Below are 23121 nucleotides of genomic sequence, written 5' to 3' on the forward strand. Positions count from 1 at the left end.
CCCATTACGGATGCAGGCAGTGAGGCAGTGATCGCTGAGTTCTTGGTTGAAAACAGCAGAGGTGTATTTAGAGGGCAAGTTGGTTAGGATGATATCTATGAGGGTGCCCGTGTTTACGGCTTTGGGATGGTACCTGGTAGGTTCATTGATCATTTGTGTGAGATTGAGGGCATCACGCTTAGATTGTAGGATGACTGGGGTGTTAAGCATGTCCCAGTTTAGGTCACCTAGCAGCACGAGCTCTGAAGATAGATGGGGAGCAATCAGTTCACATATGGTGTCCGGAGCACAGTTGAGGGCAGAGTGTGGTCTATAGCAGGTGGCAACGGTGAGAGACTTGTTTTTAGAGAGATGGATTTTTAAAAGTAGAACTACAAATTGTTTTGGTACAGACCTGGATAGTAGGACAGAACTCTGCAGGCTATTTCTGCAGTAGATTGCAACATCGCCCCCTATGGCCGTTCTATCTTGCCTGAAAATGTTGTAGTTAGGGATGAAGATTTCAGAGTTTTTGGTGGTCTTCCTAAGCCAGGATTCAGACACGGCTAGGACATCCGGGTTGGCAGAGTGTGCTAAAGCAGTGAATAAAACAAACTTAGGGAGGAGGCTTCTAATGTTAACATGCATGAAACCAAGGCTATTACGGTTACAGAAGTCATCAAAAGAGAGCGCCTATACTTCCTGTATAGAATCTTCTCAGGCCAAAACCTGAGAAGATTCTATACAGGAAGTGCCCTCTCTGACCATTTCTTGGCCTTCTATAGCCTCTTTATCGAAAACAGAGGATCTCTGCTATAACGTGACATTTTCTAAGGCTCCCATAGGCTGGCAGAAGGCGCCAGAACGGGGAACGATGACTCTGCAGTCCCTGGGCGAAAAATTGTAGGGGATTTGGATAGTGGTCGATCTGAGAACAATGACACGGGCGCGCGCATGCACGTGAAGAGTCCATTTTACATTTTCAGTCTTTGAACAAAAACAACGTCTCCCGGTCGGAATATTATCGCTATTTTACGAGAAAAATCGCATAAAAATTGATTTTAAACAGCGTTTGACATGCTTCGAAGTACGGTAATGGAATATTTAGATTTTTTTGGTCACGATATGCGCCGGCGCGTCACCCTTCGGATAGTGTCTTGAACGCAAGAACAAACGCCGCTATTTGGATATAACTATGGATTATTTGGAACCAAAACAACATTGGGTGTAAAGTAGAAGTCCTGGGAGTGCATTCTGATGAAGAACAGCAAAGGTAATCCAATTTTTCTTATAGTAAATCTGAGTTTGGTGAGTGCCAAACTTGGTGGGTGTCAAAATAGCTAGCCATGATGGCCGGGCTATCTACTCAGAATATTGCAAAATGTGCTTTCACCGAAAAGCTATTTTAAAATCTGACATAGCGATTGCATAAAGGAGTTCTGTATCTATAATTCTTAAAATTATTGTTATGTTTTTTGTGAATGTTTATCGTGAGTAATTTAGTAAATTCACCGGAAGTTTCGGTGGGTATGCTAGTTCTGAACGTCACATGCTAATGTAAAAAGCTGGTTTTTGATATAAATATGAACTTGATTGAACAAAACATGCATGTATTGTATAACATAATGTCCTAGGATTGTCATCTGATGAAGATCATCAAAGGTTTGTGCTGCATTTAGCTGTGGTTTTGGTTTTTGTGACATTATATGCTAGCTTGAAAAATGGGTGTCTGATTATTTCTGGCTGGGTACTCTCCTGACATAATCTAATGTTTTGCTTTCGTTGTAAAGCCTTTTTGAAATCAGACAATGTGGTTAGATAAAGGAGAGTCTTGTCTTTAAAATGGTGTAAAATAGTCATATGTTTGAAAAATTGAAGTTTTGGGATTTTTGAGGAGTTTGTAATTCGCGCCATGCTCTATCATTGGATATTGGAGCGGTGTTCCGCTAGCGGAACATCTAGATATAAGAGGTTTTAAGCACCAGCTGTCAGAGCAGCTCACAGATCACTGCACCTGTACATAGCCCATCTATAATTTAGCCCAAACAACTACCGCTTCTCCTACTGTATTTATTTATTTATCTCCTTTGCACCCCATTATTTCTACTTTGCACTTTCAAATCTACCATTCCAGTGTTTCATTTGCTATATTGTATTTACTTCGCCACCGTGGCCTTTTTTTGCCTTTACCTCCCTTATCTCATCTCACTGTATTATTGACTGTATGTTTGTTTTACTCCATGTGTAACTGTGTTGTTGTATGTGTCAAACTGCTTTGCTTTATCTTGGCCAGGTCGCAATTGTAAATGAGAACTTGTTCTCAACTTGCCTACCTGGTTAAATAAAGGTGAAATAAATAAATAAAATAAATACTCAACTAATCTAAAGAAGGCCAGTTTTATTGCTTCTTAATCAGAACAACAGTTTTCAGCTGTGCTGACATAATTGCAAAAGGGTTTTCCAATGATCAATTAGCCTTTTAAAATATTAAACTTGGATTAGCTAACACAACGTGCCATTGGAACACAGGAGTGATGGTTGCTGATAATGGGCCTCTGTACGCCTATGGAGATATTCCATAAAAAAATCACCCGTTTCCAGCTACAATAGGCATTTACAACATTAACAATGTCTACACTGTATTTCTGATCAATTTGTTATTTTAATGAACAAAAAAGTGCTTTTCTTTCAAAAACAAGGACATTTCTAAGTGACCCCAAACTTCTGAACGGTAGTGTAAATTCATAAACATGCTGAACAGCTTTTTTAGTTTAAAGAATCTAGTGGGTGAAAGGGATGTTACACTTTCAAGTCAAAGTTTGTCAGACATTTTCACCAAAAAATTGTGTGTGTACTCCTGTCATCTATTGGACTATACATTATGCCACAGTAAATGGGGGGGGGTCCAATCTACTTTGAAGCACCTCTAGTATCCACATCCAGAGTTCACACACCCAGGGTCGTCATCGCTATTATTGTGGCCCTTAATCTGTGGACAATCAGCTGACATTTAGGTTTGGCATATTGAACATACATATTGCACTGTACATTGTTTCAGTAAAAAGGGGGTTCATTCTACTCAAATAAATCGCATAATATATTTTAGTAATCATTTTTTAAATAATTTGTTTGATAACTAGTATAAAATATATCAATAATAAAAAAATATATATATACACTGCTCAAAAAAATAAAGGGAACACTTAAACAACACATCCTAGATCTAAATGAAATAAATAATCTTATTAAATACTTTTTTCTTTACATAGTTGAATGTGCTGACAACAAAATCACACAAAAATAATCAATGGAAATCTAATTTATCAACCCATGGAGGTCTGGATTTGGAGTCACACTCAAAATTAAAGTGGAAAACCACACTACAGGCTGATCCAACTTTGATGTAATGTCCTTAAAACAAGTCAAAATGAGGCTCAGTAGTGTGTGTGGCCTCCACGTGCCTGTATGACCTCCCTACAACGCCTGGGCATGCTCCTGATGAGGTGGCGGATGGTCTCCTGAGGGATCTCCTCCCAGACCTGGACTAAAGCATCTGCCAACTCCTGGACAGTGTGTGGTGCAACGTGGCGTTGGTGGATGGAGCGAGACATGATGTCCCAGATGTGCTCAATTGGATTCAGGTCTGGGGAACGGGCGGGCCAGTCCATAGCATCAATGCCTTCCTCTTGCAGGAACTGCTGACACACTCCAGCCACATGAGGTCTAGCATTGTCTTGCATTACGAGGAACCCAGGGCCAACCGCACCAGCATATGGTCTCACAAGGGGTCTGAGGATCTCATCTCGGTACCTAATGGCAGTCAGGCTACCTCTGGCGAGCACATGGAGGGCTGTGCGGCCCCCCAAAGAAATGCCACCCCACACCATGACTGACCCACCGCCAAACCAGTCATGCTGGAGGATGTTGCAGGCAGCAGAACGTTCTCCACGGCGTCTCCAGACTCTGTCACGTCTGTCACGTGCTCAGTGTGAACCTGCTTTCATCTGTGAAGAGCACAGGGCGCCAGTGGCGAATTTGCCAATCTTGGTGTTCTCTGGCAAATGCCAAACGCCCTGCACGGTGTTGGGCTGTAAGCACAACCCCCACCTGTGGACGTCGGGCCCTCATACCACCCTCATGGAGTCTGTTTCTGACCGTTTGAGCAGACACATGCACATTTGTGGCCTGCTGGAGGTCATTTTGCAGGGCTCTGGCAGTGCTCCTCCTGCTCCTCCTTGCACAAAGGCGGAGGTAGCGGTCCTGTTGTTGGGTTGTTGCCCTCCTACAGCCTCCTCCATGTCTCCTGATGTACTGGCCTGTCTCCTGGTAGCGCCTCCATGCTCTGGACACTACGCTGACAGACACAGCAAACCTTCTTGCCACAGCTCGCATTGATGTGCTATCCTGGATGAGCTGCACTACCTGAGCCACTTGTGTGGATTGTAGACTCCGTCTCATGCTACCACTAGAGTGAAAGCACCGCCAGCATTTAAAAGTGACCAAAACATCAGCCAGGAAGCATAGGAACTGAGAAGTGGTCTATGGTCACCACCTGCAGAACCACTCCTTTATTGGGGGTGTCTTGCTTATTGCCTATAATTTCCACCTGTTGTCTATTCCATTTGCACAACAGCATGTGAAATTTATTGTCAATTAGTGTTGCTTCCTAAGTGGACAGTTTGATTTCACAGAAGTGTGATTGACTTGGAGTTACATTGTGTTGTTTAGGTGTTCCCTTTATTTTTTTGAGCAGTATATATTCTATGAGGTTGGCATCCAATACATGTTGCATTACCCCCACCTACTAGACTGGAATATAACTCCCTTAAACAAAAATGTATAAATAGACAAATACCCTAGCATCTAACACTACACTCACTAAAAAAAAAAAATCTAAAACACCACCTTACCCCACTATTTCAATCTATTTAGTCCTACTTCAGGCCAATAACCTGAAAGGATGGAACACCACCACTTAACACACCCAGTAACTGTTCCTCCGACGTCAAGTCTCACACACACATACCTCTCTGCAGCTGCCACTACAACCTCCATTTTCTGCCACTTACGTTCCATCCTTGCAGTACAGTTGATAACCAAATGCAAAAAAATCCAATCTTACTGAAACATATATCACTTGTTGGTTTATACCGCTGTACTGGTACAGATCTACTACTCACACCACTCCTCTCAGGATCCCTCCCCCTTGACCCATCTTCCTCTACTTTATTCACTGCCTCAGCATATGACAACTTCTGCACTACTCTAACCCTGGAAACCTTAACCTGCCTCTTTCACATGGGACATTTCTCATCCCCAGCCACATGGGCACCACTACAATTAAGACATACCACTACTTACCCCAGTGCTACACATTCCTTTCCTCATACCCTTCTGCACACTTCTCACACCTAGGAACCTCCCTCCTACACACTGCTGCCACATGCCCATAAGCTTGACACCTGTAACAACTAAGGATGCACGATATATCGGTGAGCATATCAGAATCGACCGATATTAGCTAAAAATGCCAACATCGGCATCGGTCCGATGTCAAGTTTAACGCCGATGTGCAAAACTGATGTCAAAGCTGACATGCGTACCTATATAACGTAGGTAGATGACGTAATGACGCCACGGGAAATACAGCACTACACAGAACAAAAGCAGAAAAATACTAAGCGCACTTCCAACAACTAAATAAGTTCAAGTCCAGCAGTCATTTGAAATGGTAAGAACATTTCAGCGAGACAACTCAAAAGGCGAAATCCATTAACGCCAAGATAATGGAATTCATTGCCCTTGACAATCAACCATTCTCTGTCGTAGATGATGTTGGCTTTCACCATCTGGTTGAGCACCTCGAGCCCTGGCACACAATACCAAGTAGGCGCTATTTTTCAGATGTTGCCCTACCGGAGTTACACAGTATTTGAGCTACTTGCTATGGGCGTCGCTGCTATTAGCTTCACGACTGACATTTGGACCAGCGATGTCAGCCCCATGAGCATGCTGAGTCTGACAGCACAGTGGGTCGACGAGGATCTCGTACTGAGGAAAGCCGTATTGCATGCTCAAGAATGTGCTGGTTCTCATACCGCTGCTGCCATTTCGAACAACTGACTGGAGAAATAAGCTCATCAACTGCGTCTGCAGCAGACGTGATACCCTCTGTCATGGCATTGAAACTCCTGCTCAACAAAACTGCCGACACAGACCGTGGGGTTAAAACTCGCAAAAGTACTTGAGGCTGTGAACAAGCGATTCGGTGGCATTCTCTCTGAGCCTCTTTACTGTGTCACCACCATGCTCGATGCTAGGTACAAGGACCGCTACTTCGATGCAGACAAGAAACAGGGTTTACGGAAAATGTTAGACACAGCTGGACAAGATGGAAATGGACACAGTGACAGTGCGCACAGAGGAAGAGAGGCCACAAACAGATAGAGCTGAAACTTCACTGCTTGACATGTATGATGAAATCCTGGTTGAGACTGAACAAATGAACAATGAAACAGCACAGCAAGTAGAAGAAAGAAATAGGTTTTGATGATGTTTTACTGGTAATGGGGACATACGTAAATGCCAACAGAATTTCCTTGAGAGCAAAACAATTCACATCTCTTGCCCCAATTAGTTTAACGTGGAGCTTCTGCTCCTTCTGACCAGCAGAAACACAAACAATTATCACAAGACCACTTCTGGTTCCCTTCCGATTCCACAGCACCAGTGGTGAATTTAGCATGTAAATCTTGCTGGGGCAAAAGGAAAATGGGATGCATGCCAGCAAAGCCACTACACAACACAACACTAAACAATACATTAATTGCACTATAACGGTGCCAAACTGTGCCCACAAACTGTTAGGGCCTACATAAAGCTGTCCCAACAGCAGAGTCCCAACGTTTTACCACTGCTACACCTGGCTATCAGCGGAGCCTTGTCTGGCAGCGAAACAGTTCATTCAGGCTCATTTACTGCCTTTAAAAAAAACATAGCTGATTTGGCTAACTTGCTTAAACAAATGTGGTTTCTACTGACAATTGAGATGTACAAACTACGGCATAAGGGGACAACGAGCAGATAAGAGGCAATCTGTAATTTGGATTTAAGATATTAATGCTAGAATGGACGTAGTCAATATAACTTCGTTCAGCACTTTTTAAATGTACAGCGACAGAATTCCAAACATGGGCCGTTCTTACAGTATTCTCCCTGTACACCAAGTCAGAACCATAGGATAAATTAAGAGGGCAAAAGGGACCAAATTATTAGGGTGAGGTGCATGGGCTACTAACAGTTTACTACACAACATACACTCAGTATTATTGTCTTAGCTACAGCATAGCTATTATTGTCTTAGCTACAGTCTCCCTGGCATATTACATTATATATGCAGCAGCATACAAGACATTTTTGGACTCACCTTGTTGTGCTCACTTGAACAGGAGGTGGCGCGGCATTCCTTCGTGGGCAAATTCTGTCATAAAAGTTTGGCATTCTCTGGGAACTGGGACCTCTAGAAAGAGGCACGAGTTCCCGACTTGCAATTCCGAGTTGGATGACTGTTCAAAACATATTTTCCCAGGCAGAGCTCGTTTTTCCCCCCCAGAGTTCCCAGTTGTCTTGAACTCACTGAAGTCTGAGATTTTCCAGATGTTTTGAGCGTGGTAGAAGTCATGCTGTATTGACAGCATGACCAATGTTGAATGAATGTTTATCCTTTTAAACTTGGAAAAGAGACCCTTAAAAACAGACTTGGACCACACACCGACTCAACTGAATAGCAGTCTAGTGATTGCAATGCTTGCAGTTAGCCACTGATTCCTTTCAAACCATTCATTGATGAATTTGCGATTTCAAACTTGTTGTGTAATGTTTATGTCCAATGGCCGATGAGCGATGGCCGATTTCTCTTCATATGACAAGGATTGAAAAGGATTTGCCAGTAGATTGTCAACTTTATTCATGTTGATGACTGCTAGCTTGCTAGCTAAGATTTTGAAAGTATGTTGTTAACATGATCAGTCCAATCAAAGCTGCTGTAGATATAATGTGATTTGACGTAATTTTATCTGTGGCCAATGACCTACAGACTTCTTGGATGGGCACTTTTAATGTAACTATGGCAGCACCCAACGGGCTTGAATTTTCTAACTCTACCCTTAGAGTTGGCGGTGACATAGTGTCCCCATGAGTGACAGAACACTGAGCCAATCACGGCGCAACTAGAGAACATTACCAACCCCTACGCTCGGTATATTCCGCTGGCTGCCCCACCACCACAGAAAGCACTGAGCTAGGCTGAAACACCTGCATTTTGGAGCTGCCTTACTCAAGAAAACAAAAAGAGACCATGTTTGTATGCGGCTTTATTAATAATGATTTTGTATATGTTTTTTTACATTGTTTGCAAACTGATATGTGACACATATTATTGCAGGTTTTCATCAAGGATCTCGCTGTACTTTGCTCCGTTCATCTTTCACTCGATCCTGCAGAGTCTCCCAGTGCCTCCCGCTGAAAAACATCCCCACAGCATGATGCTGCCACCACCATGCTTCACCGTAGGGATGGTGCCAGGTTTTCTCCAGACATGATGCTTGGCATTCAGGCCAAAGAGTTCAATCTTTGTTTCATCAGACCAGAGAATCGTGTTTCTCATGGTCTGAGAGCCTTTAGGTGCCTTTTGGCAAACTCCAAATAGGCTGCCATGTGCCTTTTACCGAGGAGTGGCTACCGTCTGGCATCTCTCCCATAAATGCCTGATTGGTAGAGTGCTGCAGATGTGGTTGTCCTTCAGAAGGTTCTCCCATCTTCACAGAGGAGCTCTGGAGATCTGTCAGAGTAACCATCGGGTTCTTGGTACCTTCCTGACCAAGGCCCTTCTGCCCCAATTTCTCAGTTTGGCCGGGCGGACAGCTCTAGGAAGAGTCTTGGTGGTTCCAAACTTCTTCCGTTTAAGAATGATGGAGGCCACTGTGTTCTTGGGGACCTTCAATGCTGCAGACATTTTTTGTTACCCTTCCCCAGATCTGTGGCTTGACACAATCCTGTCTCGGAGCTCTACGAATAATTCCTTCAACCTCAAGACTTGGTTTTTGTGGGACCTTATATAGACAGGTGTCTACCTTTCCAAATCATGTCCAATCAATTGAATTTACCACATGTGGACTCCAATGAAGTTGTAGGAAAATCTCAAGGGTGATCAATGGAAACAGGATGCACCTGAGCTCAATTTAGACTCTCATAGCAAAGGATCTTAATACTTATGTAAATAAGGTATTTTTTTAAAGTCGTTTTTATATACGTTTGCCAAAATTTCTAAAAACCTGTTTTCGCTTTGTCATTGCCAGGTATTGTGTGTATATTAATGAGTCATTGTTTAATTGAATCCATTTTAAAATAAGGCTGTAATGTAACAACATGTGAACAAGTCAAGGTGTCTGAATACTTTCCTGAATGCACTATACATATGTAGTCATAGTGTCTGGTGTCGATTACCCAGTAGGTACAGTAGGTGAGATTTCCATTGCTAAACTGTTATGCGCAGGCTACAGTAGCATAGGACTAATGTACTTTCAATTTGATGCCTGCATTTTAAGTCATCATTGCTGTAGATTGAAAGCCTGTATTGTGTGGCTTTAATATTTCATTTCGTTAAGCTGTTTATGCATTTGAACCTATCCAAAGACCATTTAGTTGAGCTGAGACACTTTTCTTTGTGTAAGTGATCAGACTATTTGTTTTACTTCTTAAAAACATTGAAATAAATCCAATTAATTTGTGGGCCGAATGTAGACTATAAGCCTATATATCTAAATTAATTGAAATTAACAATCCGATGGTGGAACTACTCCAGTCATTCAGTGCGTGAATCAAAGTGAAAGGGCAAACTTGAGGCTTAAAAATCCTCTGAACTCGACCGCAATCCTCTGCGAACTCGACCGCAATCCTCTGCGAACTCGACTGCAATCCTCTCCGAACTCGACCGCAATCCTCTCCGAACTCGACCGCAATCCTCTCTGATCCTCTCAACACATGCCCTACAGTATACTGTTGTTTATGTATGGCTGTGCCTCAAATTATTTCCTTTATAGTGCACTATTACATTTACATTTTAGTCATTTAGCAGACACTCTTATCCAGAGCGACTTACAGTAGTGAATGCATACATTTAATAAAAAATGTTTTTTTCCGTACTGGTCCCCCGTGGGAATAGGGTGTAAGGAATAGGGTGTAATTTGGGACACAGGTATACTGGAGGTGAAACAGAATAGCTGCCACAGAAAGCACTGAGCGAGGCTGAAACACCTTCGTTTTGGAGCTGCCTTACTCAAGAAAACAGAAAAGTGACCATGTTTTTATATGCAGCTTTATTAACTCAATGATATACGTTGTTTGTTTGCAAACTGATAATACACATATTAATGGCAAAATAACATGCTAAACAGGCAACCCCCCCCCAAAAAAGAATATATATACAGTTTAAGTCAGAAGTTTACATACACCTTAGCCAAATACATTTAAACTGTTTTTCACAATTCCTGACTTTTAATCCTAGTAAAAATTCCCTGTTTTAGGTCAGTTGGGATAACCACTTTATTTTAAGAATGTGAAATGTCAGAATAATAGTAGAATGATTTATTTCAGCTTTTATTTCTTTCATCACATTCCCAGTGGGTCAGAAGTTTACATACACTCAATTAGTATTTGGTAGCATTGCCTTTAAATTGTTTAACTTGGGCCAAACGTTTCAGGTAGCCTTCCACAAGCTTCCCACAATAAGTTGGGTGAATTTTGGCCCATTCCTCCTTACAGAGCTAGTGTAACTGAGTCAGGTTTGTGAGCCTCCTTGCTCCACACACTTTTTTGTTCTGCCCACAAATGTTCTATGGGATTGAGGTCAGGTATTGTGATAGCCACTCCAGTACTTTGACTTTGTTGTCCTTAAGCCATTTTGCCACAACTTTGGAAGTGTGCTTGGGGTCATTGTCCATTTGGAACACTGGAATTGTGATACAGTGAATTATAAGTTAAATAATCTGTCTGTTTACAAATTGTTGGAAAAATGACTTGTGTCAGGCACAAAGTAGATGTCCTAACCAACTTGCGAAAACTATAGTTTGTCAACAAGAAATTTGTGGAGTGGTTGAAAAACGAGTTTTAATGACTCCAACCTAAGTGTATGTATACTTCCGATTTCAACTGTACATACATACATACATGTACAGTGCATACATTCAAAACTGACGGATCGCCACTGCACAGCACACAACTCTGTTTTCACCCATTTGGAAAACACAAATGGATCTTCCAAAATGCTAGAGTCCACTTTTTCCTAAAAACTCATCCTACGGTCACCAGCTCGTCTTCATCCAGACCCTCGGTGCAAGCCTCGGGTTTCGAGAACTTCACCACACCTACCATCTCCGATACTTCACCCTCATTCACTTTATTTCTCCTCCGGTCTTCGATCCGGCATACAGCTCACTCTGCTTACATTTTCAACCATTCTTCTTTAACAATCCATCTCTCTTTTTTTCCGCCATTTTTAGCCGACTCAAGCTCACCCTCTTCCTCCCTCTCTCTCTTAGACCCCCCACATTCCTCCTCCTTATTCCAAGTGTACGTCTCCTTACTATGATAATAGTGCACTTCTCCTGACAAACATCTAGTTCTTGCCTTGTCAAGGGACGCGATTTTACTGGCTGTCACAATCTCCGTACAATCAGCACGAACCCCTGAGATGTAGCGCTCAACTGTGCATCCCACTTGTAAATGCCATTGTGAATATTTTCCATCATTTTCGCCTTAATTACCGGTATTAATTTAGTGACCCGGCAGGGCTTAACTATGCCGCGTTCATGTACTAGTCGGAACTACTTAACTTGGAAATGTCAGACTTGCTTACTGGTTTTAGTTATACACGTGCTGCGTTCAAATCAGCAAGTCGGACATTTCCGAGTTTTCTAGTTGCGACTAGCACGTGAATGCGGCATTATTCTTGCTGACTTCATAACGGTGTTTCTTCCGGGATCACCGTCATCACTCCCCTACGGAGGTGTTCTTACTGGCAGCTAATTGTTTAATCTGTATTTAAACTGACCTAATTTAATACAATTCACGACTGGGAGTAGTATTGCACGTCTGAAATATGAAGGGAATGAAACCGCACCTCATTCTATTGCTGCTCTTCGCATCTTTGCTTTGTGCAGAGACGGCCAGAAGCCGGAAAGATTCCACCAACCAGAATAGTTTCAGAAGGGCGGCTAACGGATTCTACCAAATGTTAAGCAATATTTTTGGAGAGGACAACATCAGAGGTCTTTACAAGGTTAGTAATGGTTGATCAGCAAACCAAATGTTCCGTCCAATTAAGCAAACGTTATATGACAAGAGGTGTCCAAAGAAATGGTGGTAGTAGCTAACGGGCAGGTAGAGCGCTTGCTAACCAAGGGCGCCTAGACATTAAATGCATAAATGGTTGCCATTTTGAAAATAGTCTAGCTAGAAAGATAAGATGGACAAGCCAATAAGTAATATATTTTGAGATGTCATTTTTATGTGGCACGACACATTTTCATGACTATTTATAGGTAAAAGAAACAAAACGCTTTGAATCCTGACCAGACGATGCAGACACAGACTTCATGCACCTGACCTAGCCTCAGAGAGGAAAGGGGAGAACCTAGTCAGTTGTACAACTGAATGCATGTTCCGCATTTATTAACCCAACCCCTCTGAATCAGAGCGGTGAGGGGGGTTGCCTTAATCCACATCCACGTCATCGGGAACAGTGGGTTAACTTCCATGTTCAGGGGCAGAACGACACATTTTTACCTTGTCAGCTCGGGGATTCGATCCAACAACCTTTCGGTTACTGACCCAACATTCTTTTTTTTAAAGCCTATTTGAGTTGTCCCTGTTGAAATTCTAGACTGTCTAACGTTATACATATTCACGAGGCTAGCATAGCGTCTCACTCTCCAATGAATACCGGTGGTTGACTTTAAATGTTATATAGTGTAACCGATGTGAAATGGCTAGTTAGTTAGCGGTGGTGCGCGCTAATAGCATTTCAATCAGTGACGTCACTCGCTCTGAGACTTGAAGTCGGGTTTCCCCTTGCGTCGCAAGGGCCGCGGCTTTTGTGGCGCGATGGGTAACGATGCTTCGTGGGTGTCAGTTGCTGATGTGTGCAAGGGTTCCTGGTTCGAGCCCAGGTTGGGACGGAACCTACACTGTTACATAAATAATCACACACACACACACTAGTTGACTGATGGGGGCGCTGTGTTTTAGCTACTTCATACTCCTCCACTGTTATTATATTTTGGAATCTATAGAAATGCATTTATTTATGTCTGCATTCGTTTTTGCCTCATGTATTCTATTACAGACACCTTAATACATACTTTAAAATTACATTATGTTAGCTAAACATACAAATCAACATTTTTGTAAACAATTTCCTTAAAGTGTATATATATTTTGAGATTAGTAATGTTACTGTCCCCACTCCACCAAAAAATACTATTTAATACATATAATTTTATCCTTTAAACATTTAATTGAAATACTGTAGAATTCATTGGGGAGTGCCACCTGGTGGCTTGAAAGCCTCTCAATGGCCAATACAAAGCATCAGCAATTCAGTGTTTATATACATCATTGGTTGAGACACAACATGCTCTTGAATACAGGGTCATTTCAATCCATAGAAATATAATTAATAGAATGGATCTATCCTTTCAGACCACTGCAGTTTAACTGGTACACCATTTTAAATTGAATATACATTTTAACTTCTAATTACTACTACAGAGATGAATGCCGGTCCGCCCACCGTGGAATGTCAACTTAAATGTTCATGTCTTTTCTGTTATCAATATTTCAATGGATTTGACTGTATAATTTAAAACGGATATTCCCATTCAGGTCAACATTCTCTGATGTGCGGACCAACCATCTTTGTGGTATCATTTCAAAGTTTACATTTGAATTTATACTCTCATTTTAGTTCGGGCTGTGAAGATTACCAGTATCACAATATTTTTTTTCCATGGCTAAAATGAAACCACAAAGCAAACTCTTTGGTCCTTTATAAACCTGCTGTATGTAAAATGTGTGCTATATCTTCGAAATAAATACATGTGAATCTAGATGAAAACATAATGATGTTTGTTTCCAACATTAGGGCTGTTTGCCTAAAGAAGTAAAATTCTTTGTTTGATTGCCACAACACTAACAAGTATCTCGATTAGAGGTCACCTGAAAAATCGGCATGGCCGATTTGATTAGGGACGATTTTCAAGTTTTCATAATAATCAGCAATTTTGGACGCTGATTACATTGCACTCCATGAGGAGACTGCGTGGCAGGCTGACCACCTGTTACGCGAGTGCAGCAAGGAGCCAAGGTAAGTTGCTAGCTAGCATTAAACTTATCTTATAAAAAACAATCAATCTTAACATAATCACTAGTTAACTACACATGGTTGATGATATTACGAGTTTAACTAGCTTGTCCTGCGGTGAAAATAATCAATGCGGTGCCTGTTAATTTATCATCGAATCACAGCCTACTTCGCCAAATGGGTGATGATTTAACAAGCGCATTCGCGAAAAAAGCGCTGTCGTTGCACAAATGTACCAAACCATGAACATCAATGCCTTTTTTTAAATCAATACACAAGTATACATTTTTAAACCTGCATATTTAGTTAAAAGAAATTCATGTTAGCAGGCAATATTAACTAGGGAAATTGTGTCACTTCTCTTGCGTTCTGAGCAAGCAGAGTCAGGGTATATGCAACAGTTTGGGCCGCCTGGCTCGTTGCGAACTGTGTGAAGACCATTTCTTCCTAACAAAGACCGTAATTAATTTGCCAGAATTTTACATAATTATGACATAACATTGAAGGTTGTGCAATGTAACAGCAATATTTAGACTTTGGGATGCCACCCGTTCGATAAAATATGGAACGGTTCCATATTTCACTGAAAGAATAAAAAATTTAGTCTTCCAAATGATAGTTTCCGGATTTGACCATATTAATGACCAAAGGCTCGTATTTCTGTGTTTATTATATTATAATTGAGTCTGATTTGATAGAGTAGTCTGACTGAGCGGTGGTAGGCAGCAGCAAGCTCATGAGCATTCATTCAAACAGCACTTTCCTGCGTTTGCCAGCAGCTCTTCGCAATGCTTGAAGCACAGCGCTGTTTGACTTCAAGCCTATCAACTCCCGAGATTAGGCTGGCAATACTATAGTGCCTATAAGAACATCCAATGGTATATGAAATACAAATCGTATAGAGAGAAATAGTCCTATAATTCCTATAATAACTACAACCTATAACTTGTTAACTGGGAATATTGAAGACTCATGTTAAAAGGAACCACCAGCTTTCATATGTTCTCATGTTCTGAGCAAGGAACTTAAACGTTAGCTTTCTTACATGGCACATATTGCACTTTTACTTTCTTCTCCAACAATGTGTTTTTTCATTAGTTAAACCAAATTGAACATGTTTCATTATTTATTTGAGACTAAATAGATTTTTATTTATGTATTATATTAAGTTAAAATAAGTGTTCATTCAGTATTGTTGTAATTGTCATTATTACAAATATATACACACACAGTGAGGGGGAAAAAAGTATTTGATCCCCTGCTGATTTTGTACGTTTGCCCACTGACAAAGAAATTATCAGTCTATAATTTTAATGGTAGGTTTATTTGAACAGTGAGAGACAGAATAACAAAAAAATCCAGAAAACCGCATGTCAAAAATGTTATAAATTGATTTGCATTTTAATGAGGGAAATAAGTATTTGACCCCTCTGCAAAACATGACTTAGTACTTGGTGGCAAAACCCTAGTTGGCAATCAGAGGTCAGACGTTTCTTGTAGTTGGCCACCAGGTTTGCACACATGTCAGGAGGGATTTTGTCCCACTCCTCTTTGCAGATCTTCTCCAAGTCATTAAGGTTTCGAGGCTGACATTTGGCAACTCGAACCTTCAGCTCCCTCCACAGATTGTCTATGGGATTACGGTCTGGTGACTGGCTAGGCCACTCCAGGACCTTAATGTGCTTCTTCTTGAGCCACTCCTTTGTTGCCTTGGCCGTGTGTTTTGGGTCATTGTCATGCTGGAATACCCTGGCTGAGGGATGCCCTGGCAGAGGGAAGGAGGTTCTCACCCAAGATTTGACGGTACATGGACCCGTCCATCGTCCCTTTGATGCGGTGAAGTTGTCCTGTCCCCTTAGCAGAAAAACACCCCCAAAGCATAATGTTTCCACCTCCATGTTTGACGGTGGGGATGGTGTTCTTGGGGTCATAGGCAGCATTCCTCCTCCAAACACGGCCAGTTGAGTTGATGCCAAAGAGCTCCATTTTGGTCTCATCTGACCACAGCACTTTCACTCAGTTGTCCTCTGAATCTTTCAGATGTTCATTGGCTAACTTCAGACGGGCATGTATATGTGCTTTCTTGAGCAGGGGGACCTTGCGGGCGCTGCAGGATTTCAGTCCTTCATGGCGTAGTGTGTTACCAATTGTTTTCTTGGTGACTATGGTCCCAGCTGCCTTGAGATCATTGACAAGATCCTCCCGTGTAGTTCTGGGCTGATTCCTCACCGTTCTCATGATCATTGCAACTCCACGAGGTGATCTTGCATGGAGCCCCAGGCCGAGGGAGATTGACAGTTCTTTTGTGTTTCTTCCATTTGCGAATAATCGCACCAAATGTTGTCACCTTCTCACTAAGCTGCTTGGCGATGGTCTTGTAGCCCATTCCAGCCTTGTGTAGGTCTACAATCTTGTCCCTGACGTCCTTGGAGAGCTCTTTGGTCTTGGCCATGGTGGAGAGTTTGGAATTTGATTGCTTCTGTGGACAGGTGTCTTTTATACAGGTAACAAACTGAGATTAGGAGCACTCCCTTTAAGATTCTGTCTCTCACTGTTTAAATAAACCTACCATTTAAAATTCTCGACTGATCATTTCTTTGTCAGTGGGCAAACGTACAAAATCAGCAGTGGATGAAATACTTTTTGCCTCACTATATATATAAATATAAATCGGCCGATTTTAATCGGTATCGGCTGTTTTTGGCCCTCCAATAATCAGTATCGGCGTTGAAAAATCATAATCGGTCAACCTCTAATCACGATACTGGTATTGTCCTGGCCCTAATTTTAGTACATTTATCTGCAAAAACATAATATCCAAAGCGACTTACTGTCACGTGCGCATACATTTTTCATGTGGATGGTACCGGGAATTGAACCCACTACCCTGACATTACAAGCGCCATGCTCTACTAACTGAGCTACAGAGTACCACATGTCACACCCACCCTGTATTCAAGAGCATGTTGTGTCTCAAACGATGGGGCACAACACAAACACCTTAGATGATATAAAATAGGGTAAACTATAACGTGCTAAAGGTAAAAAAATATCTATAAAATTATCCTGAAATAATATTTTTTTGACAACCCTGTTTAAACTTTCAAATGAGATAAATCTCAACCATTTATCTTTTCCAGTGATGAAGACATGGATGTCTCATGGTATGGTGGGGTTAAATGGGTCAACTTTAAGCACCTCTTCAGTGTTTTGGCATTCAGTTCCAAAAAGTACATTTTACAACGGGCAAATATGTATGGAAGGTTTTGTTAAGATCAAAATGGGTGCTGTCAAGAAGTGATTGAAATCAAATGGATTTCCCCTATATGTCACCTCTTGTTTACAGTTCTTCTCCAAGACGACAGAACGCTTTGTCCATGGTGTCGACTCTTTCCTGGACACTATTTGGAAGATATGGACAGATCTGTTGGATGTGATGGGAATTGATGGTAAGTGGATTTTTATTTAGTGGGTATGTTCAATGTCGGGACATGTCTGTGATATGTTGTAAATTATGACTGTGTCTGGGAAGTTTGTCCTCTGTTATCCATGTACTGTCACTCATTCTTTCCTCTTTCCCCAGCCTCCAACCTGAGCCACTACTTCAGCCCAACGTCTTTGACAAACTCCCCGGCTCGTGCCCTGCTCCTAGTGGCTGCTGTGTTGGTGGCTTACTGGTTCCTCTCCCTGTTTCTGGGGGGATTCTTCTACCTGCTGCACGTCGTATTTGGCCGTTTCTTCTGGCTGGCCCGAGTTACACTCTTTGCCCTCTCTTGCCTGTATATCTTGCAGAAGTTTGAGGGGGACCCCGAGCGTGCTGTGCTCCCTCTCTGCTTCGTAATGGCTGTGTACTTCATGACGGGGCCTGTGGGGGCGTACTGGCGTCGAGGTGGTGGTACTGCCTCTCTGGAGGAGAAGATCAATCACCTGGACACCCAGATCCGCTTGCTCAACATCCGGCTGAGCAGGGTCATCGACAGCCTGGAGCGAGCCGGGGAGAAGTAGAGCTGACCCCACACATCCACCGCTGACAACGGCTGTATCCATAGGGTGGCTGGGGGTTTGGGTGTATAAGGGCAGGAAAATCTAAGCAGATCGAGGCTTTCTGTTACGAGAAAGAGCTTGTTTTTATTTTATTTTATTTTTTTGATTTTTATCCTGTCTTGTTGTTATATTGTGTAACGACTACTGATGGTTGCTCTTTTTGGAAATTGTGTTCAATGAAAAAATGGGATGGATGTTTGTTTTGGGTATGTGATGGTGGGATGAGACACAACTGTAAGTATTTCCATCCCAGTTAGCTCAGTAGTTAGTAGACCAATGGCAGATTTATTTATTGCATTTTCCGTCCTGACACTGAGATGTATAGTCCAAAATAATGTCACCATTCCATTGTAGCAGTAGGTCATTCCTAGCGTATTTCAGGACCTCTCTTTCTATATAATGGACATTGTGTGTGTGTGTGCGCGTGCGTGTGCAAGCGTGTGTGTTTTATGCATGTGAATCATTGGAAAAGCACTGGGAAAAAAAGTTAAGATTGGCGAAACCTGGGCAGGCACGAAAATCTCAGGGAGAAATTTTTAAAAAAGAATATCAAGAACAATTATGTAAATATACCCCACATCAATATCAACTTAACCCTTTACACTCGTGGGAATTGGCCTATATGGATAGGGCTAAATTGGTAGCAATTGAAAGGGATCAGTTTGGAGATTAGGGGGAAATTATTTGACAAATTGAGGACACAATAGTTCACAAGACTGAATCCAAACATTACACTGTTGATTTTATGTGCATTTTACATTTAGTGTACTTTTCACCGCATTTGTTGATAACGAAATCTGAAAATACTCTGGATATGTTCAATAACATGATGAGAATATTCCTGGATTTAAAAAAAATAAATCCTCAGATCATATTTTTGGTGCACATAGAAAAGAGTCATGAGTGTATTCAGGTGTGTTCCGCAGCAACAAAAAAAAATGTTTTCTTCACAATAGACAAACAGGCTCATTCTGTTCTTGTAACTATACATCAAACAAAGCGATCATAAATGTTGACACTGTATACATGAGTTTTATGATATGGAAATGTGAAGTGCACATTTGGACTCACAGGTGTTTGGCTTGCTTGTATCACATCAAAGTGGTATTTATTCTAATCCTCAATGTCTCATCTTTGAAAATGCATAGAGTCCTCTTAATTTACAGCATTTTCCTCGGACAACAAAAAAGCTAAAGTTGCCAAATTAGTGGGAGGGATGGTGACCACTTCTTGTCGCGTGAGGTGCTCAAGTTCAGAACATCTGTCAGTCAAAACCCATACAGAGCTGTGAAGCACAGAGCCTGAGCTATGATGTCATTTACAGCATGTTACTCTACAGCCACTGCGTTCCAATTTAGGCATTTATCAGTGCCCTAATCTGTTCTTTTCAACCCGTATATAGGTGCGAGTGTAAAGGCCTATGTTACAGTGCCACTGAATTTGTTGCACAACCATGTTTGAATCATGGCCAGCCATCTGCAGAAGGATGGAAGGTGTACCTTTATACTCGGCTTATCATCCACGTTGAGATATGGGTGTTAATGGTAGAAATATCATAATAAAGTATAGTTATAATGGAAACGTATTAGTAGTTCCCATAAAAACATAATTATATTTGCCGTGTGACAAGTCCTCCCTGTTTCAGTGGATGGCACATTATGCATGCCTAGACTATATCTGTACTTGTTGTGAATTTGGATGCACTTTGGTCATTTCTGCTTTACATAATTGTACATCGCAAAGTGTACGTTTTTATAGGGCCATAGTTTTAAACTTTTGTGTGTAATTTCTTAAAAGGGAATTTTATCATTTAACTCTAATCTACTTTTGTGCTACATTTAATGTGTTTTCATTAGAATATATATATATATATATATATATATATATATAAAATCCCATAGAAGTCCATTTTGTTGGGCGGGTGTTCAGTAAGTGGTTTGGTTTAGTTGGTGCCAGTTCAAATGTCGTCATTGGCTACTATACCATCTCTCCAGCCCCACCCCTCCAGAAGTGAACTTGTCCACACAAATGTAGTTTTAATTATGTACTGTATACCGTATGTGCTATTCTATAGCAAAATGTTACAATGTTGTATTTGTTAAAAAGTCAGTATTTTAACATTGTAAGTGTTGGAAATATTAAGAATTTAACGAGTATTAAATGTGTGTTGATTTGTAAAATATGTCATCTTGGATCCTTTTCTACTGATTCATGTACTGTAGAGACCAAACCATGTATTTTCCAGCCAACACATATCATGCTGTCATCCATAGGTTCATTACAGCACAGGGAAGACTTGAGTATTTACGACACTGTAAGATGTAGTCTGCTGCTGAGTTGTCATACAAATCCTCAAAAAATAGAATTCTCAGCGTTCCATCTTCGTTAGTACAGTTTTGAGAATGGACTAGGCCTAATATTATGAACCGTTAGGTGGAATGAGGGTGTATGACGTCCCAACTCCTTATAAAGAATTCTCTCTCTCTCTCTAATGCCTCTTTGGCCTTGACACTGCAGCAGATTTAGTCAGATATTTACTGTCCATTACCTTGATGATGTTGACACAGTAAATGACAGCAGAATGTCTAGACTTGAAGTCTCAACTTCTCACTGAGTAGAGTAATAACTATAAGGGTCAATAAGACCCATAATCATATTCATTCCAACTGAACATCCGTTCTTTTCTGTCTATGTAGTCCCCACGTGTGCTGTGCCAAAATGAATGTTCTTCTGTCTTTCTGTTTGAAGCACTTAATCTTGTGAAACTTGAGTATACTTCCCTGTAGTTCTTTAGCATTACCTTATGTGTTCATATCCTGTTTTTCTATCTCTGTTTTCCTTTGTGGTGTGGGGATGTTCTTCTACCCTACTGCCTGCTGTTAAACCGTGTCATGTATTGAAAAGTGTTGTGGAAATGAATCTTCCAGAGGAGTCATTTTGAAGTGAAATTGAGGTCCCAAGATTTGAATAAATCAACTTTATCACCACATTAAGGCTTGACTGTTTGCTTTGCACGAAGTCAAAAACATAGGCAATTCAATATATAATTTGAGTGACGTGACCACTAAAGTACATGTTCTCTTCACTTTCTCTTTTTGTTTTGCGTAATGAATGCTGAATAACTAGTAGGGTTGGTTTCCACACAAGTTGTAGCTGATTGAAAGTACAGACAAAAAAAGAGCGAGTAAAGAGACATCTTGCACATCACATCATTGCTCAAAATTGGCAGTGGCTATCTTTCAAGTGATGTAATTGTGATGTGGACACACAGGAGTAGACTCACTCGCTCCTGGCAATTGGGGCCTTGACAATGACCTTAGGCCACTGTTACAAGAGCCTTTTCCAAACTTTTACTTTTCTCTCCCTTCGTTCATATTTCAGCCAGCCTCACCAAACCTGGCATTTTGGCATGGTGGAACAAGTCTTTCACATCTAAGCCATGTACAAAGATCTTTCCCAATTGCTGCACTTCAAGCCAGCTTGTTTGTCTTATCACTGCATAGGCTGAGTGTACTCCAATGATTCCCACAGTTGTGTCAAGTTGACTGGATGTCCTTTGGGTGGTGGGCCATTCGTGATACACATGGGAAAAACCCAGCAGCGTTGCAGTTCTTGACACACTCAAAACGGTGCGCCTGGCACCTACTACCATACACTGTTCAAAGGCACTTAAATATTTTGTCTTACCCATTCACCCTCGGAATGGCACACATACACAATACATGTCTCAAGGCTTAAAAATCCTTCTTTAACCTGTATTCCCCCCTTCATTTACATTGATTGAAGTGGATTTAACAAGTGACATCAATAAGAGATCATAGCTTTCACCTGGATTCACCTGGTCAGTCTATGTCATGGAAAGAGCAGGTGTTCCTAATGTTTTGTCTACTCAGTGTATAATAATCATGTTCGTGCATGGATGCCCTGAACCTATTTATTCAAATCTATAGGCTCTTTCTATAGGCTAATTAGGCTTGACTTACTTACTCATCAGTGAATCAAGGTTGATTCTTTCATTCGGCTGAGTTGTTCATTCTTTATTTGCACTATTATTTAGAATCTCTCATATCCAAGGAACGCTTCCATACACTAATGGTCATGCAAACAGATAGACTGTAGGCTTTCATTTTTCTGGCCTCACCAACACGAGTATTAGTAAGTCAAAAACATACCAATTTATGAATTGCAAGGTGCAATCTGTAATATCTAGTGCTCTTGAATGGTAATTTCAATTCATAATCTATACCCATTGTTGAAGAATATAATTTATAAATTCCCAATGAGCTTTACAACTGCCTCAAGTGTCATAAGCAAGCAATGCCTTTAAAAACAAGTCATTTATAGGTTAAATGTATTGTATGTTTAGAACAGGGGTGTCAAACTCATTCCCCGGAGGGCCTGAGTTTCTGCGGGTTTTCTTTCAATTAGGACCTAGACAATCAGGTGAGGGAGTTCCTTACTAATTAGTGACCTTTATTCATCAATCAAGTACAAGAGAGGAGTGAAAACCCACAGAGACTCAGCCCTCCGTGGAATGAGTTTGACACAGGGTTTAGAACTGTCATGTTGATTGAAGTCATGGACCGTCAGTCCTTGTGTTCATAATTCTGTAAATTTGGCGGAATTCCCCTAAGATTTATATCAAACCAAGTGGTGGGGTTGCTGTACGACTGGAAAAC

At 41.2% G+C, this 23121-nt stretch overlaps 1 protein-coding gene across 1 annotated transcript; it reads left to right on the forward strand.

The window, feature by feature from the left end:
• Nucleotides 1–12041: 12041 nt before the first annotated feature.
• bri3bp (bri3 binding protein) lies at nucleotides 12042–20624 on the forward strand. Its single transcript, NM_001173833.1, is given in 3 exon segments — nucleotides 12042–12316; nucleotides 17745–17847; nucleotides 17982–20624. Coding segments are annotated over 3 exon segments (705 nt in total). The 5' UTR covers nucleotides 12042–12136; the 3' UTR covers nucleotides 18404–20624.
• The last annotated feature ends 2497 nt before the right edge of the window (nucleotides 20625–23121 follow it).

Source organism: Salmo salar, chromosome ssa24 (assembly GCF_905237065.1).
Source record: "Salmo salar chromosome ssa24, Ssal_v3.1, whole genome shotgun sequence".
Taxonomy (NCBI): domain Eukaryota; kingdom Metazoa; phylum Chordata; class Actinopteri; order Salmoniformes; family Salmonidae; genus Salmo; species Salmo salar.